This window comes from Hippocampus zosterae, chromosome 14 (assembly GCF_025434085.1).
Source record: "Hippocampus zosterae strain Florida chromosome 14, ASM2543408v3, whole genome shotgun sequence".
In the NCBI taxonomy this organism is placed as follows: domain Eukaryota; kingdom Metazoa; phylum Chordata; class Actinopteri; order Syngnathiformes; family Syngnathidae; genus Hippocampus; species Hippocampus zosterae.
Window position 1 is genome coordinate 11,536,581 of NC_067464.1, and position 18,284 is coordinate 11,554,864.

Here is an 18,284-nt window from a genome sequence, read left to right on the forward strand (position 1 = left end):
GGTATCAATAGATGTCGTAAGTTTTCATAATAGTGTGGCTGGTCAGTGAGGTCTCCATCGTTCACATTTCATTAGTGTGTGAGTGAATTAGTGCATTTGACGTGCACGTTGCAAAAAGAATACAGATTTGGATTTAATGCAGTCGAAGGCCAAGGCAGTTTTTAGGCCAAATAACACAGAGAGTAATGCTTGTCCGCTTGCTGGTTCATGAGTTTATGAGGAGCAATGTTCCAAGTGGCTGTGTGGAAACAGAATGCAATGTGGGGGTGGGGGGAAGCCAGGAGAATTTTTTCGCAGATGAGAACAGGTATTTGCTATTGATTTAATGTCACGGTGCAGCCATCTCAGGGCAGATGAAAGCAGATCTTTCTCTCAATAGGGACCCTGGAAATTAATTTATATAATCTCTCCGGACAGAAGAAGGGTGGGTGGCATATGGAAAGCATTTGTACAATGGCGGGGGTCAGTGTCTGCACGACTGGAATCAACAATTCTGATGTGCACACAGAAACACTCCATGTAAACCCGTCTGTCTAGTTTTGGGTGTGTATCACACTGTTGCATAGGTACTTCAACTACATCCTATGATTAGCACAAGTGTGTCAATTGTGATTGTGTACCCATCATTCATTTGCTTGCCTACAAAGCTGCAAAACATGAACATATTCATAATTGTCGGTATGGGCAACGCAAAAGGACAGAAATGTTCCGTTGGTTTCAGTTTTAAGTTTGATCGTTCGAAATTTGTCCTCTATATTTCCGTTAGTTTCCACCCATAATACTACACGGTTAAAACTGCTGGGTCAAAAGTAACAACTACCCAGTATTAAAACAAATCAAAATATTCAGGTTTAGTTTTTTTTTTCCAAAACAACTCAGAAAGTTCAAGTGACCCAAATAGTGTGTCAGTCTAATTTTGGGCAAAAATTGGGTTACTGTATTTTTCTCTCAGCAGTTTTAAAGGTGTAGCAAATCTGATCAGTCAATACATATTGACGCTTCCTCCTCACCTGAGGAGGCATCACATGTCATGAAAATGTCACGCCATGCACTACTTATCCCCAACATAGTTTACTCCAAATGACCCACAACCAAATCTGTCCGTATTGTCCAATTTGTTGCAGCAGGGAACGGTGCATGGTGCGCCCTTGTGATTATCCCCGCATTACAGTAATCCCTCGTTTATCGAGGTTAATGGGGACCAAAACCACCCGCGATAAACGAAAATCCTCGAAGTAGCATCCAATTGACATAAACGGGTTAAAAAATATATATATATTTTTTAATTTTTAAGTCCGCAAACGGTCCGCCAGAAGCTGCAAAACAACAGCGAGTCACATAGAGCAACAGATACAGTACTGTACTCCATGTATATGTAAAAAAAAAAAAAAAAAAATTAATGTTGAACCCCAAAGCAGACAAATAAAGTCTGCTTTAAAGTAAGCGACAACTGATTGGAACATCAAGAGATAGATAGTTGTTCAAGTCAAAATGAAAGACATGAGTAAAGCTCAGTTTGATTATGATGACCGTTTAATAATAAAATAAGAGGTCCTCTCACTTTCACTTTTCGCTCACTGAAGCTCACTGACTTGCTTTTTTTTCACTTCTTCCTTACCTGATTGGCTTTTGTTGTCATTAAAAATTGAATTAATTTTGCAGGACGGAGTGGGAAGCTGTAGAGACCCGAATAGGCCCAGTGGATGAGCCCTTTCAGGTGACTTTGAGCTACACTGGATGTTTGCAGAGTGGATCCACTGTGGCGCTCGACTCACTGCACTTCGTAGACTGTCAGTCAGGTGAGTTCATAGAATCTATTTTCTGTAGCGGGTATCCTCATCAAGGCTGTGGGTGAGCGGAGAGTTCCCACGTGACAAATATGCTAACTCTGCACAGAAGGTCGAACAACAAAACTGTAAGCTGGACACGCTAACCGCTATCCACCATTCTGACCGAGAAAAGGGACTTTTACGTGTAACGTTGAAACAATAAGTGGAAGCTCTCCTCTTATGCTCAACATGTTTGATCGTGTAGAGCTGAAAGGCAAATCAGTAGATGCATCAAAGAAACATTTCTTTGCGTCTATCTTGGATGTGTGATTTTCTGTTGTCTGTCCTGCCTAAGATGAAGACAATGAGGTCATCCCACCGGATGTGGACTGTGGCGATAATTTCTACTGTGAACACTCTGAGTATTGCATCGAGCGAAATCATGTGTGCGATTTCCACACGGACTGCCCTTTAGGAGAGGACGAGGGCTTCATCTGCGGTAAGGATTATTTGGCAGTGATAACATGTCAATAATGAGCATGCATTTGGAATGCACTACCAACAGACAAGTGCACAGAGATTTTTTGGGAGGGAATGCTTCAGCCAACTCCGCCCCAAAAATGGTACCCGTTGCCGAGAATTTAGTCACAATCAAGAATAACAGTCATGGATACTTTACTGTAAATCTCAATTATGCATCATTTTCTATTAATACAATCAACATCTTCAACAAACCGAACAAAGGAGGAGCTTACAGTGGATATAAAAAGTCTATATGCCCCGTTGGTGGAGGCTTGTGTGCCCTGCAAAGCGAGGGGAACAACACTTATAAGAGCTCAAATGAATTCCACTATGATCCCAAAACACTTTTAGGAGGAATAAATGAGGCTATTTTGTTACTTTTTAATTACTGTTAAATTGAAAAAAAAAAAAAACATGTGTGGCAGGCTGATTGAACACTCTAAATTGTCCCTAGGTGTGATTGTGAGCATGGATGGTTGTTCGTCTCTGTGTACCCTGCGATTGGCTGCCAACCGATTCAGCGTGTCCCCTGCCTACTGCCCGGAGACAGCTGGGATAGGCTCCAGCACCCCCCGCGACCCTCGTGAGGATCGAGCGGTTCGGAAGATGAATGAATGAATGAATAAAAAAAAAAGAAAAGGCAAAACCAGCTCAAAATGGCTGATGCTGGAACACCACAAGGGGGTATATGTACGTCCCTGGATACCAAATAATGTGATTTAAAGTAAGGCACAAATATAATATCCAACCTATACTTGTTTTTCATAGCTACTGATAGCATTTCATATATGTACTTCTTTTTTTTTTTTTTTTTTTAAAGAGGATGAGGATTTTTTTTTTTGTCTTCTCTCCTCATCGCCTGTCAGCTTTAGTCACCTACACACCGACGCGCACACACAATAGCACCATTCGCAAAGCTGCTCTGAATAATAAAATAATTTGATTATCTGAGTCATGTCACGTTGGAGTAGTTACAATGCGCATGATTGGTCTGTGTGTTTGCTTCACTGGCACTTTTGCCATCGTAATGAACAAAAAAAAAATGCTCGAAAGTTGCATCAGGTTAAATGACAAATGTTGGCTCAAATAATCTAATCATTGGTCGAGAGTGAAAGCGGTCATTTTTTGAGGCTTCAAGCTACGTGCCATGTTTTTGCACTTCATGCGAGCGCCAAAAACCCAACCTCTTTCATCATTACCGATTGAAATGAGAATTTGGAATCAATTGAATTTTACTGTTTACCCTTGCGTATAACACATGAATAGCATATTTAGGAATTCCACCATTTTCATACAGAGCATTTTGATTAAATATAACCACAATTTGTAATCCTGGGAAGTAGTCAGTGAGTGCCTGAAGTCTACAAGCCATGGATATCTCGTCCGTTGAAGCGGAAAGTCATCACAGGCAGTCAGCTCTTGATTGCTTTAATTCCATTGTGGTGAGGTGTAAACACAGTCATAAAAACTGATGACGACAATTGCCATAGCCGTATCAATAACAAGATCCCTGAAGCATTGCACGTGTCCTAATTCTGAATTTACAACGCACTCATCGCCTTCCACTGGGAAATTAGCATTCTGAGGTAGGAATAGGATTCTTGGTGGCAGCTGCAATCTTTTGTTTCAATGAGTTTTAATGGCAATCTGCTGTCTTTCTCAGGTTCACTGCCATTTGGCACACACTGCTCATTTGAGCAGGACGCTTGCGGTTGGTCCGTGTCCAAGCAGCAATCGGCTTGGAGGAGGGTGGCCGGTGAGGAGCTGCTGCAGAGAGAAGACATGCACAGCCTCACCCTGAGAAGTACGCCCGGTAAGCAATATGTGCAAGGGGCATGTTGACACCAGGTGCTTGTTTTACAAGGTTCCTGACATACGAAATGTCAATGTTCCAAACACCATGAATTCATTTGCTGAGCCTCGTACGAATATGACTTCCCATATACCACAGTACTGACTGTTTTCCCATTTGCTTGTTCTAATATTCATGGCCTGAAAGGAAAGAAGAAAATGCAAAACAGGGCAGGATGAGTATAGAATACAAACTACGATATTGAAAGTGACTGGATACAAACAACTTGACGATGAGAGTTGTTGAGATGGTGTTGTGGTGGAGTTCAAGGACATCTTAAAAAAAGGCAGCTGCTAACTTGTTGCAGGAGATACAGCAGCTGGTTGGCTCCCACATGTCTGTGTCCAACGGTGAAATTACACACCTACACATACATACGCACATCCGGGAAGGAGTGCTACTCAGGATGGAGACAATAGGCTCAATCCTGCTTTTCACTGCCGAGCAAGAAGTCACACGGAAACCGTTTGCTCAGCAGATAGCTCGCTGCGTGTAGTTTACGGTCAGTTTTCTACCGCACCTGGCCTTGAAATGAATATCGAACACGTTTCATATTTTTGACCTTTGACTATTCCAAGCAGTTTTACTGCATGCACCCCTCCAATAAATCTGCCATGGACTGTCCAACATTAAATTTTAAATGGCCAATAAATGGCTCGCTCTCACTCCTCCGTGTGACTCGCTCGCCCGCTCGCTCTTGCTCGTCCGTGTGGCTCACTCGTATGCCTAGGGATCCCCCATGAAGAACTGAGTAAAGTGGCTTGGGAGAGGGAAGTTTGGGCTTCCCTGCTAAAGCTACTGCCCTAGTTAACCGAAATTGGATGAGGGGAAGAAAATGGAGCGATGGATGGATGAATAAATTAGTGTGTACATGATTGTATGCCTTGAGAGATTATTACTGAATTTCACTTAATTTATTTGATGATTTATTTACATCCCACAAGATTTTTCCTTCTCAGAAAAATATTTAAAATCTTCGATTCTCAGGTTTTCCACTCGCTGTGTTGTAATGAGGCACAAATGGTGAATTTTGACTCCAGCCTTAAAGTTTATTGTCTACCGCCAGGACACTTTTTGTTTCTGGAGATCAGAGAGACGCATACGCTGCAGAAGGCATCTGTCAAGAGTCCCTTTTTCCCTCCTCTTGTCGCCAATACAACTTGCCAGGTAACGCTACTTCACCTTTTACTTCCCTATCGTACACCTTAAATGCCAACTCCTTGTTTGAAATGACATTTCTTTGTGCAGATGCGTTTTTCTTTTTATCTCTTTGGCTCCTTCAATGGCTCCTTGGCGGTGGCTATAGAGGAGAATGGGACGTCCACTGCATCGCTGATCTGGGAGGGACGTGGTCAGTGGAAGGATGACTGGGAGGATGTCGTCCTGCAACTGACAGACCTTCATCATGGGTACTTTATTCATACACCAGACACTTTATTATGAGCCTAGCTAATACTGTGTTGAGCATTCTGTTGCTTTCCACTCAGCCTTAAATCTTTATAGCATATTTGTAGATGCAAAAAAAACCCAATGCTGGACCTATTGAGCTCCAAAAACTGTTTCTGATTATTTCTAAAGTGGTGGATAGTCAATAGTACATTAGTACATTGTCTTTGAGGAATACACATGATCAGCAGCATCTACTCAGATTGCTTTTTGGCAGCGGTGGGTTATCAGAAGCACTGACTTACATGTACAACCTATATTTTAACCTTTGCTTCATGGAACAGTAGTTATCTGAATTTGTTTGTCAGATTTCATATTTTCCTCAGAGGGCCAGTTAGCCGGTACGCACTAAAGTCAGCATTTTCCAAACTTCTGGTCGATTGGTCAAAACTTTGCGAGTTCAACTCGCAAAAAATATCTGAAGTAATCATAAGGAACATGTTTATATTACAGGGTCAAACAAACAAAAACATAACATAAGCTTTTGATAGATTTTCATTTTCATAATGCATTGTTTCTGTTCCTTGTCCACGCGACAATGGACCCTTGCTGTTTGAGCTGGGTAGGGACTGAGCCCAACAGTAAATTGCAAAAATTCGCTAATATTTGATTTGATGCTGTGGGTTTTATTCCTTGGCATTACACAGGTTGACTCTGCATTGCACAGATTGAGTCCTGGCTGCTGTCTGATAGCCAATATCTCTTGGATCTTTGAGCTCATGTCAGAGACTTACAGTAGTTGCATTGAAGCATTCGTCTTGTGAAGCTGAAATGCCGACTAACACGCTGCTGCTATCCACCAACTTTGAACTATAATATATGATGCTTATGATCATGTCGTTTTTGTTGTGATTTTATTTTTCGCATGTGATGTCCTGATAAACCGTTGGCTTATTTACTTATGAAACCTTAATGACTTAATTTGATGCAATGTGTGTCTTATCACAAACACACAAACCTTTTCCTGTCTTATGGTCTGACTGCCTCTGATCAAGAATTATGATGATTTCTAATCTTATGCCGTTACTGTTAGCAGTTGTTTTTTTCCTGTAATTATGTAGCATTTCATTAAATCACTCCTCCTGCTCGGAGCCGTTGGCTTTTCATGCCTCACACTGCTGGTCACTATGCCGCTTTCGAACAGCTCTGCCGTCCCTCTGGCTTAACTTCTGTAAACACAGAGGAGCTCTGATCCTGGTTTGCTGAACCATTCTAGACTCTGTGGCACCATTCAAATCTGAGCAGCCTAAAACAAAACCAAAGCCTGTGTCCACTGAAATAATTCACACAACTGAACAGGAATACTGCAAAGCTGAACGCAAGTGGAAGACAGACAAGCTGAAGGTTTCTTAAAAAATCCTAAAAGACTGTTGTCGCCACAATCAGAGTGATGTTAATAGTCATTTCTGGATGCGCATGATGTCCTGGAGGTCTTTCAATTTGGTTTTGTAACACTGCATCATTGAGAGTATTTATTATTAAGATTTAATTTTCTTTCTGTCAAATGACTCTGAGGACAATGTGTGTTTTGTTCTGCTGGACTTGACTGCACCATTTGATATGGGAGACCCATAATAGTTTTGTGGCTCTGTTAAAGCACCGTATGGACATTAGTGATAATGCTTTAGATTGGTTTACTGTAGATACAACCGGGCAGAAAGCACTCCATGTTGGTAGAGTAGTTCTGAGTCCCTCTCTGCACAGCTGACTTATGGAGTTCCACACCGTTCCATTTTAGGGCCCCTGCTATTCGCTTTATATTTACTGAAAACATTGTACTTCCTTCAATTGCTACGATGATTTTAAGTGAGATTTATACAGTACTGTATGCCACTAAAAAAAGAGAGCTTTTTTTCTTCTTAAAACCATTTTCATCATCTCTGGATGGTTGACAAATTGATGCAAGTCCCGCTTTTTTCTCTATTAGCTTTGGGCAGTGCCAAAGTTGAAGCCCTTCCCTACACAAGGGCATATTCAAACAGTCATCATTGCCTTTATCACATCTCTACTTATTTACTATCATGCACTTTATTGCTGCCAGTTTTCCTTCAGAACTCTTCAATTGCTGCTGTTCACCTCTTAACAGGAGCATCTAAGAGATAACACGTATCTCCTAATTGGCCTCCCTTCACTGGTTGCCAATGCACTTTAAATGTTATGTTAAGAGTCTTGTATTTGTTTCCAATCTTTAAATTAACTTACAAACTTACCTCTCTGAGTCACGCCATCCTTGTCTGGTTTCTGAAATCAGTTGAGATGGTCATATGGCTGTGTTTCATTGCTGCTCCTGGGGGTACCAAATTCTAAGCGGAAGCTCAGACGTGATCTACCTTTATCTGTTGCTACCCAACTTTGCTCCCAGTGGGCCTGGCAGTGCCTTGAATTGCAGCAGTCACCCATTGGTGTGTTAATGTGAGCCTCTCTAAAGTGCTTTGGGCACCATGATGGTGGAAACACAATACAATAAGCGTACGCTAATTACCATTTCTATTCTCTGCCTTTCAACTCAGCATGTTGTTTGCATTGTATTTTAGTTTTATTGTTTAGCTTTGTTACTGTTTGATTTTAACTTTATTGTTTTGAATTATTTTGCTTTTTGTTGAAATTTTCTCCAATGTACAGCACATAGAAATGTAGGAACGACTAGACTTCAGTGCAGTTAAAGCAACAATTATCTAACCCTAAGCCCACACATATGGAACGGGTTTTTTGTGCAGGTTCCGTGTTATGGTGACAGCTGTTTGGTTCCAAGGCTCCCGTGCTGATGTCGCCTTGGATGACATTGCTCTCGGGGCAACCTGCTTTGACACAGGTGAAAAAAACAGAAATTATTCAAAACCTCCACTTTTTCCACAAACCCTTTTGATTACTTGACTAATCCATCTTACAGTATAACAAGGGTTCTCAAATATTTTAGGTACAGGGGCCCCTTACATGGGAGAATTTTTCTCCATTGACTCCCCCCGCCCCCCGTAACCCTAATGCCAATTAAACATAATTACCATTTGCACCCCTAAATACCCTGGGCACATTTTACCCCCATCACAACCAAAATATTTGTGCTGTTTTATATAAGAGAACTTAACCAAATTCAATGGAATTAAATATTTTTCAATCGTTGCTGACATGCACCGCTTCCACTAATAGCATGACTGCCAATGGAGTTATTGTATTTTCCGCACTATAAGGCGTTTCAGAGTATCAGGCGCACCTCCAATGAATGTCCGATTTTAAAACTGTTTTCATTATTAAGGTGCAGCACATTATAAGTCGCATAAAATAGAAGCCACAATAGTCACTGCGGTTGCGTTATGCATCCACGAGATGGACCTACGCTAAAGACAAATACAATACATAGACAAATACAATGCAATACAGCTTTATTTACAGTACATAGAGCTTTCACAACTGGTCGCAGCTGTGACAAAGTGCTCTTCAGAACATTTGAAATACTACGTCCAAGAAATCAGAAAACTGATCAATATATAAGGTGCACCGGATTATAAGGCGCACTGCTGGATCGTGCGGAAAATACGGTCGTTTACAAAAGGCAAATGCATTGTTGCCAACTTAGCCATTTGACTGACAATAAGTGACTATACAAAACCTTTGAGCATTTTTCTTAAGTGACTTGCACATTGTGCTCACTCTAAAAATCAAACAACATGATTTGAATTAATGTCACATTGTTTTGCGTATATGACAAGCACGCAGCCCAGTTGAAGGCAATTACGGATTTAATGGTGCCATACATTTTCAAAGACAGTGCCCACTTACATCTATATATATATTGCGCGTCGTCCCGCACGCGGTCTGTCCTTCCGTCTGTCCCTTTTCAAAACGTACCTACTTCACCGCGCCGCTGCGCGCCGCCACTGCGCCGCTCAGGCAGTGGCTCACAACGATCGCGCGGGCATCTTAGCGAAAAAATGTTGTCTACCCACAAACATTGCAATGAAATTGTTAGTTATTTAGTAGAGCTAAACATCTCTTTATTTTCGCGATAAGCAATGAAGATGAACAAAAAGTTGAACCAAGCAACAACACTTTTGTGGGCCAAAGGCCCACCTTACCAGCCTTCCGCAGGAACTAGCTGATGAGCCGCCCAGAGGGCGGCGAACCAGCTACTGTTGCATAAACAGTGATTTATTGAATTTGAAAACTTTTGCCGAGATCGCCTCGTCTCATCTATGCGCCTCTCTCTACATGATAAAAGGTTATGAGAGCACTAGAAATGCTTCAAGGAAGTGCGGATTGTGTGATTTGTCACAATACTGTCAGTGATTTCATTGCCCCAAAGCGACTGTAGGAGGGGAGTAACTGGTCTGTTGTGATTGTTTTATTGATGCACCAAAAATATTTTTTTGCCCATAGTATTTTGCAAGCTATGACCCAGTTTTAGAACCACTGCCTCATAGCATTGCAATTTTGACGGTGGACACATGTGACCGTGCACCAGCTCATCAGACACTTTCTATTCACTTCGGTGTAGGGTCATATAGTGAGCGGTTTCTAATATTTTGTCCCCCTGTGGCTGCAAGGGCAGGCTCATTCAATTTAATGTTCCTACTTTCTTTTGGAAGAAAAAGATTGGATGTGCGATTCTTCACATTTAACGACACCCTTCGTTCCTGTCTCATCTCAGATCTCAACTCTATCCAGCCGATGGCCGACCTGAGGGATTTCTTTAGTCCCGTTGCAGAGCCTTCATTTTCAGGTGATTTTTCCCAAACTATGCGCTGCGTCATTTCTAATCCATTATGAATGACAAATCTTATTATCATGAAATGGATTGTTTTGCTGCTGTGTCTCTTGATGCATGAAGCCTCCAGAGAAGCTGTTAATCTATTCTGCATTAGCACCCATCTTCCAAGTGCCTCCTGGAACTTTTTTCTCTCTTCCTGTCCAACGTTTTCTAGAAGTGTCTCTGAGGACGTGGTTTTTTAACTCGTGCGGTGCCAGCGGTCCATACGGGCCGACCCAGGCCCAGTGTGACAGCACCTACAGGAACAAAAATGTCAACGTGACCGTGGGGAAGGAAGGCGCCTTAAAAGGAGTGCAAATGTGGAGGGTCCCTGCCACCAACAGATACCTGTAAGTCACATGGTGCTTTCTGCTCAAATAGTGATTCCCATGTAAGGTGTCATGCTACCAGTTTTCAGTGGCAGATCATTAGCAGGTGCTGTGGGAGATTTACAATTCGCTTCATTTATAGTACAATTGCATATACAGCATGTAGGTGTTCATTTATTTAAATTTACGTCAGTGACATCTAATGACAGGCAGAATAATGAAATGGTTTTCCATTAGCTGGTAGAAGGTACAATAAACCTTTGTATGCACCCGTTGCCGTTCGTACAAAAGAATACGTCCCGGGTCTCCTGCGAGGAGATAATCTTTGTTCAATTAAACAGGCCAACATTTCGCATCGAGCAAGTCAATTAGTCAGCAAATTGAGATGAGATCATCATTAGCATTTTTTTCTGTTTGTGATATTTTTTTTGTTTGGTGAGAGGTTCTGAATGTAGACTGGGCGTCGTGACTTAATAGAGCTTGGGCTCTAATAGCAGGTTTTGTCTTGCAACATGGACGTGAATGAATGTGCGGGAATATAACATCCAGCTATGAATGTGTAATTCTGAGCGTTCCGTTGAGCTTATCATATGCGTCTTAAATGTCAAGTCACCATGATGAATAGTACTAATAAAGGTGGCAGAGTACATCCTGTGCCCGGAAACTGTAATAACTGTTCTTAAAAAGTTGGGTTATTGTTTTAACGACTGGAGGAACGACTGGAGTAGGTTTAACTGACTGTTAACTTGAACTTCACTGTAATCTTTTTGTTCAAAACCCGGTTAACTTTAACCAACTGTGAATGTGACGTTAACCCTTTCAGGCATAACGGTGACTACAGTGGACAGCTTACCATGTTATCAGGTGACAGGGTGCACAGAAGGGTTAAAGCGCCCACATTAACGGTCCTTTCATTCATTTCAAAGTCGAAAGATGATTTGAGATTCAAATATGTTGATCAGCTCGTGTGGTGAAAGAACAAATCAAACTCGTATCTCAAGGCATCACCGTACTCTGCGCCACTTCCCACCAGAGGGTAACACGTTTGCATCATTCCATCATTCAGGATCTCGGCTTACGGCGCCGCGGGAGGGAATGGAGCCAAAAACCACAACCAGCGCAACCATGGGATCTTCATATCGGCTGTGTTCCCTCTTGAGAAAGGGGAGTTACTTTACATCTTAGTGGGCCATCAGGGAGAGGATGCGTGCCCGGGGGTGAGTGTCACTTACAGCCGAATGAATATACTTGATTGGAAAAAAGTGAAAAAAGGCAAAAGTATCACCTGGATTCCAATGAATGTCTTGAGTGTCGTCCCCTCTTTTGATGTAGAGAAATGCCCAAACCCAGAAGATCTGCTTAGGGGAGTCATCTGTGATTGACAACAGGGGGGAGGCTAGCACAGAGTGGTCTGGAGGAGGAGGCGGAGGAGGGGGAGCTACCTACATCTTTAAGGTGACGCGTCACATTTACAGATGACTTGCATGAACATTTCCATAAGCTTACTGAAAAGAGGAAAGGTCATTTCCGCTTTGAAGACGTTTTAATTGTTGTAAGAAAGGTGAAGTTATTTTCTCCATTTTTGTTGTTGTTTTGAAATATATTTATCCTTCCACATTTCTCAACTAATTAAAGCTATTCAAACTTCCAATTATTATTGAAACTCAGGTACTATTTTGCAAATTCCAAAATGACCAGTTAACTTAGGTACACCTGGCCAACCTAATGGCATTTGATACTTATTTATTATTTTATTATTGATCTTAATTTTACAATATATTGTACTTTGTTGGGGTGTCACCCAGGAAGAGGTATCAAAAATGGTTGATTACATCATGATACATAACCATAGAATGGGTAAATTATTCATAGAACCCCATTTCAGATTGATGCAGATTAGTTCTATACCATCCGTTCCTCCATTTTCTAATCATTGTGTGTGTCAGACAGGGCATAGTTCTATACCGGTCCTAGAAAAAGGGGCATGTTGTTAAATGAATACCCCATTGGCAGTGTCAATTATGAGCATAAGTATCTTTCTGTAAAATCTGAATTGGATGATTTTCAGGTTCTCTAAAGTTGTGGGTGCAGCAGGATATCACGTGAGTAGATGAAAATGCCAAATGATTTAGGTGATGCTATTTTAACAGATGGAGGGAGATGAGATGGTTCCTCTGCTGATTGCGGCCGGCGCAGGAGGGAATGCCTACATGGAAGACCCGGAGTCCAGTCTGGATCAGAAACCACTGGAGCAGTTTGAGAACAACACCACAACGCCCAGCACCAATGGCCAAAGTGGTGCTGCAGGTAAGATGATGGCTGCTATAGAAAAACAATCCATACATATCTTCTCAATTATCATCTGCATCCATTCTAACCGGGTTCTGAAATGTCAGCTCGAATTCCTCCAACTGTCATGTTTTCCTTCCTTCTTATTTGTAGAATCAATGGAAATCAAATCAGGTTTTCACTTCGGCTGCTTTTTATGCACGGTTAGCTCCAAGTTTGTTGTTTTATTGATGTTTCCTATAATAAGGATAGTAAACGTTAATGCACCGTTCAGTGTAAATTACTTGTACTACTTTTTCAACGATTTCATTTTTGTCTATTTTGGGTGGCTTTCAGAGAAATTTCAGGGTCAACAATTCCTCTGCTAATTAAACGTCGGAACGGGTCAAAGTGGACTTGAATGGTGTGTTAAGGGTAAAAATGCTCCCTTTGCAAATAAAAGAATCATTTTTTGGCACTGTGAGAGAGGTATTATTTAACCATTTGTTTATGATTGTGTTTGTAGTGGCGTACAGTTGCTCCGATCATATGGAGATGTTTATAATATTTTGCCCTCATGCTCGCAAGGTATTGCGTTTTGCCTAATTTTGTCTGCCAAAGATCAAAAACATGTAACACACAATGCAATGCTGCTGATCGTGTCAATAAGCAAGGCCAGGAACCTAAATGTTTAGACAAACCCAATGCATTCCACTACACACCTTCTCGATTTTCTCATGCATTCCGCCACATGTTAAGTGGGTGACAAATGTAATAAGAATGACACTCAGTCATGCAGAGGTCTGCCAAGAATCTGTACAATGCTTGTGAAAGGAGAGCAATAATATAGCGTACAGGCAAAATGTCATCCCGTGTAGGAGAATTAGCTGCAATAATAAACTTATGGCTGAATGAATACATCTCATATGGTGTCCTCAAAACTTTTAAAGGCACCTGGAGCAAACCCAAACTTTAGACACCTAGCGTAAACTTCATGGGTCGTAATGGAAAATAAGCATGTCGAGATCATATGCACTACAGAAGGAATTTCATAAAATTTTCACTTCAACCTTCTGCAAAACATCATGAACAACAAAAATCTCAACTGTTCTCAGTAATAACCATAAACATTGAATTCCCACAACACATACCTTTCTTAAATGATCATATGATACATAACAATTTGCACACAGTCATTCAGTCAGTGTGTCAGTTTGCTACTTTTGTTTTGTTTTTTTTTTGATCAGTTGCTCATTGAAGTGAATAATGTGTTCTGCAAAGGGCCTCAAAATAAGACTCCGGTTTTCAGTTCAATAGGACCTCGACAATAGCCAGCGAGCAAACCAGCATCACTCAAGTAAGGAACACAAGTAACAGTATGAAGGTCCAGGGATCGATTCCGGCCCCTAACCTTCCTGTGTGGAGTTTGCATGCTCTCTCTGTGCCGGTGGGGGTTTTCTCCGGGTACTCAGGTTTGCGCCGACCTTTCTAAAATGGTAGGTTAATTTCAAACTCTAAACTATCCATAGGTGTGATTGTAAGCACAAATGGTTGGTTGTCATTGTGTGCCCTGCAATTGGCTGGCAACTAGTTCAGGGTGCACTGCCCACAGACGGCTGGAATGGGCTTCAGCACACTCGTGGCACTTGTGAGGATAAATTGGTCAGATAATGGCTGCATGGATACAACATCATTATATGGAGTGTAAAGAACTTAAACTGTTTTAACCTCTTTTTTTTTTGCTTTAATTCAATGTACATTGTGCTGCTCCTTCTGCTGTTCAGGCCTTGGCCACCTGAGAGCAATGTAATACAAACATATAGATGGTTATAGAGTACTGTACATGGAGACAGTCTTAGCTCCTGAGTAATATTTGTTGTTCTTCACAGAGGATAAAAACTATACACCTGCAACTATTGTTATATTATCTGTCTGCATGTGTTGCTCCACTGTTTGTGTTCAAACGTGTTGCTGAAAGGGACATAACACCACAACACAGATGCTTACAAGTTTTGTTAGTGTGGGGTGACGAAAATGATTGGTTAATGTAAAATTCTGATAAAGATTGAACGTATGTAGACCTTGTTTTGCAGTGGTCAGTCCTGTTTTCTCACAGCAAGCAAGTTCTGGCAAAGAACCACAACTTCATGTGTAAATCAGCATGTATTGTATTGTATTGTATGGCTTGCATATTGTTGAGGATCGCATAGTGCACACATGACTACATAGGTTCCATTTGAATCTATGTAGCCTATGTTGACCATCCTGTTATCCACTATGAGGCCATGTGAATCTCTTAATTGAATGAGAATGTTTCTCTATCTTTTCTGCGGAATAGCAGGAAATATAAATTTTCCCACACACAGCGCTCAGTTTGCTGGAGTCGGTGTGCTCTGTCTGAATGAACGCCTCAGGCTCCACTTGTTAAATCCAATAAATGGAACACCAATCAGGGTTGACCAGCACTACTGCTGCCAAATACTCAGAAAAAAAGGGCTCTTCGGTAATGGAGTAATTTTTCCATAAATTGAAACAGTTTCCAGGTCTGACATTTTTCCCATCAAATATAGGGTGACTCAATTTCTTTACAATTCAAAAAAAGCAAATGAAAGAATAAATCAGTATAAATTATTTCAAATTGAGAATCGTATGTTAAAGGTTTTTCCCTTGCTAGTCAACATCCAAATTTGCCATTTGTTTTGGATCCTATTCTGTAATACCAGTCGGTATTGCTTTGACACCATTTGTTAGAACTTGGTGCTGTGAGTTTAGACAGCTTCAGTGACTTGGCCATTTGCGGGGGATAGTGACCAAGCCCAGAGAAGTTGATCATGCCTCTTACTGGGCACCGTTAGTGATTTGATTTGATTGGCATGTTTACTGTCGCATAGCCTCATCACTGGCAGCAAAGGCATTGTGGATCTTTTGCCTCAGTTCATTGATGTTCCGTGTGCTTGATGCACATTATCCTTAACAGAACACTGAAGAGATGTCCACTAGAAATCGCTCGGTTTTTGAGGGTGTGTTTCTTCTGCAAATGCCAATTGCGTCCAAGCGAGAGGCTATGAGGAGTTGCTAACTAAGTGATTTTGATGAGTTTTGTTTAAAATAAATAAAAAAGCAATGAGCAACTGATTTACGTGGTGCTATTGGAGACTCCTGGAGACTCTGAGAAGCGGGTGTTCGATCATCTACCTCTGGCTGAGACAGGAAATGTGTTGCTTGTTTTTTGTCACTCTTTAACTCCATTAACTTTACTCAAAAAGAACATCAATAATGCAACCATAGTTTAACAAAGTGCTATTCATATAGACTGTACAGAAATGATAAAACACAATAACAATTGCAAAAAAACAAAACACGAAACTCTCCCAGTTCTCATGTTGGTCGCCTGCTCTTCAAAACTAACATAACTATGATGTAATATTATGCGTGGGTGATCTCGGTGTCTCCCCAGGTGGTGGTGGAGGCTGGAAGGACTCCCCTACCGCTCACCTCGTGGCCGGCAGGTCGCTCTCAGAGGGTGCTGGCGGGGGTGCAGCGTGCCTTTTGTCCCAGTCCAAACTGGGTTGGTCCACCTACGGGGGATTCGGAGGGGGAGGTGGCGCCTGCACGGCCGGAGGAGGGGGAGGTGGCTACAGAGGTGAAAATATTGAATTACGATGACTTGGCGATAACGTTTCATTTCATATCTACGTAGTCATGTGTTGATCACAGATGACCTTGAATGAAGTTGAATGCATTGTTGATGTTGTATGATGGCATTGTATGTCTCCATACATTTGTCCAAATAGAGCAGGTTTTGAACCACCCTTGTACATCAACTCTGTGATAGGCGGCGATGCTGCTCTGACGGATGACATCAAAGCAGATGGACGTGATGGGATCTCCTTCATTAATCCAATTGGGGAGATTTACCTGCAGCCTCTAGCAGGTGAGTTCAACTCATTCCATCCCACCCATTTTCACCTGTTCAATTGCTATTTATAAACACGCCCTATCAAAATAAAGATGTGACGCGCCTCTTTAAACTAAAAAAAGTTTGTTTCTATCTTTTTCCATAGGTTTACGTGATATAATAAAGACTCATGGACACTAAAGATAAATGAACCATAAAGTAATATGAAAGACCGTGGATTTATCCCCTTCAATTAAAGTTGTTAACTTACTACATACGGCCCGGTATCCAGTGGTTAGCACGTCGACTTCACAGTGCAGAGGTACCGGGTTCAATTCCAGCTCCGGCCTCCCTTGTGTGGAGTTTGCATGTTCTCCCTAGGCCTGCTTAGGTTTTCTCCGGGTACTCCCGTTTCCTCTCACATTCCAAAAACATGCATGGCAGGCTGATTGAACACTCTAAATTGTTCCTAGTTGTGAATGTGAACATGGATGGTTGTTCGTCTCTGTGTACCCTGCGATTGGCTGGCAAACGATTCAGGGTGTCCCCCGCCTACTGCCCAAAGACAGCTGGGATAGGCTCCAGCACACCCGCGACCCTAGTGAGGATGAAGCGGTTCGGAAAAACGGATGGATGGAACTTACTAAATACTTGCCGTCTTTTCAGCGTTCACTCAGACGACTTCACAAAATTCTACCAAACAAGTGTGGCGTAAAAAATGAGTCAGTCTGTCATAAATCTGATCACAAGAATTATACAAACAAGGCTGCGGCTTTCTCATTGTTTAACGAAACGGTGATATGTAAATCCGTGGATGGCACTTCTCGAAGCACTGAATTTATTTAGGCACTATATAAATAAACAAATCAAGACGATCACACATACAATATACATATATGTAAAAGAAGATGAAGCCTACCGGCTGATCGAGTTTTATTTTTTTCCCCCCTAAACTGCAGGTGCTCCAATTTCAAAATTGTATTCTACTACTTTGTGCTGTCGATTTGAAACCGATTAATTGTTCAGCCGTAGCACCCACCCTATTGTCAGCACCCCCACGGGAAATGCCCAGGGGTACTCCGCACCTAAAGTCGAGATCTAAAGAAGTGATTTGGATTTCGAGGCGAAACGTCGTCAACAAACAAGATACTCCTATTAGCCCGATCAATCTTTTGCGGATGACCTTGACCTCTATGATTGAACATGTACATCTACACAGTTTTTTTTACCGTATTTTCACCTTCAATGAATGGCCAATTGTAAAAATGTTTTTATATATGGGGCACACCGCATTATAAGGTGCACAGAATAGAAGCTACAATACTGTCTGCAGTTGCAATATGCGTCCACTAGATGGAGCTATATTAAAGGAATACAATAATACACAGCTTTATTCATATAGTCTTCACATCCGCTGCAGGTGTAAAAAAAAAAAAAAAAGCTCTTTACAGAACAT

The 18,284-nt window shown here is 41.6% G+C and overlaps 1 protein-coding gene across 2 annotated transcripts in view; it reads left to right on the forward strand.

The window, feature by feature from the left end:
* Window positions 1–18,284, forward strand: part of ltk (leukocyte receptor tyrosine kinase) — a 64,535-nt gene that overhangs the window by 21,302 nt on the left and 24,949 nt on the right. For both annotated transcript variants that reach the window (XM_052086170.1, XM_052086171.1), the window contains exons 5-17: window positions 1,663–1,799; window positions 2,125–2,268; window positions 3,955–4,104; window positions 5,210–5,310; window positions 5,392–5,552; window positions 8,307–8,401; window positions 10,235–10,306; window positions 10,509–10,683; window positions 11,729–11,879; window positions 11,995–12,117; window positions 12,813–12,969; window positions 16,388–16,573; window positions 16,766–16,864. In XM_052086170.1, the coding sequence (XP_051942130.1) occupies window positions 1,663–1,799; window positions 2,125–2,268; window positions 3,955–4,104; window positions 5,210–5,310; window positions 5,392–5,552; window positions 8,307–8,401; window positions 10,235–10,306; window positions 10,509–10,683; window positions 11,729–11,879; window positions 11,995–12,117; window positions 12,813–12,969; window positions 16,388–16,573; window positions 16,766–16,864 (1,751 nt within the window). The remainder of the gene's footprint in view (window positions 1–1,662; window positions 1,800–2,124; window positions 2,269–3,954; window positions 4,105–5,209; window positions 5,311–5,391; window positions 5,553–8,306; window positions 8,402–10,234; window positions 10,307–10,508; window positions 10,684–11,728; window positions 11,880–11,994; window positions 12,118–12,812; window positions 12,970–16,387; window positions 16,574–16,765; window positions 16,865–18,284) is intronic.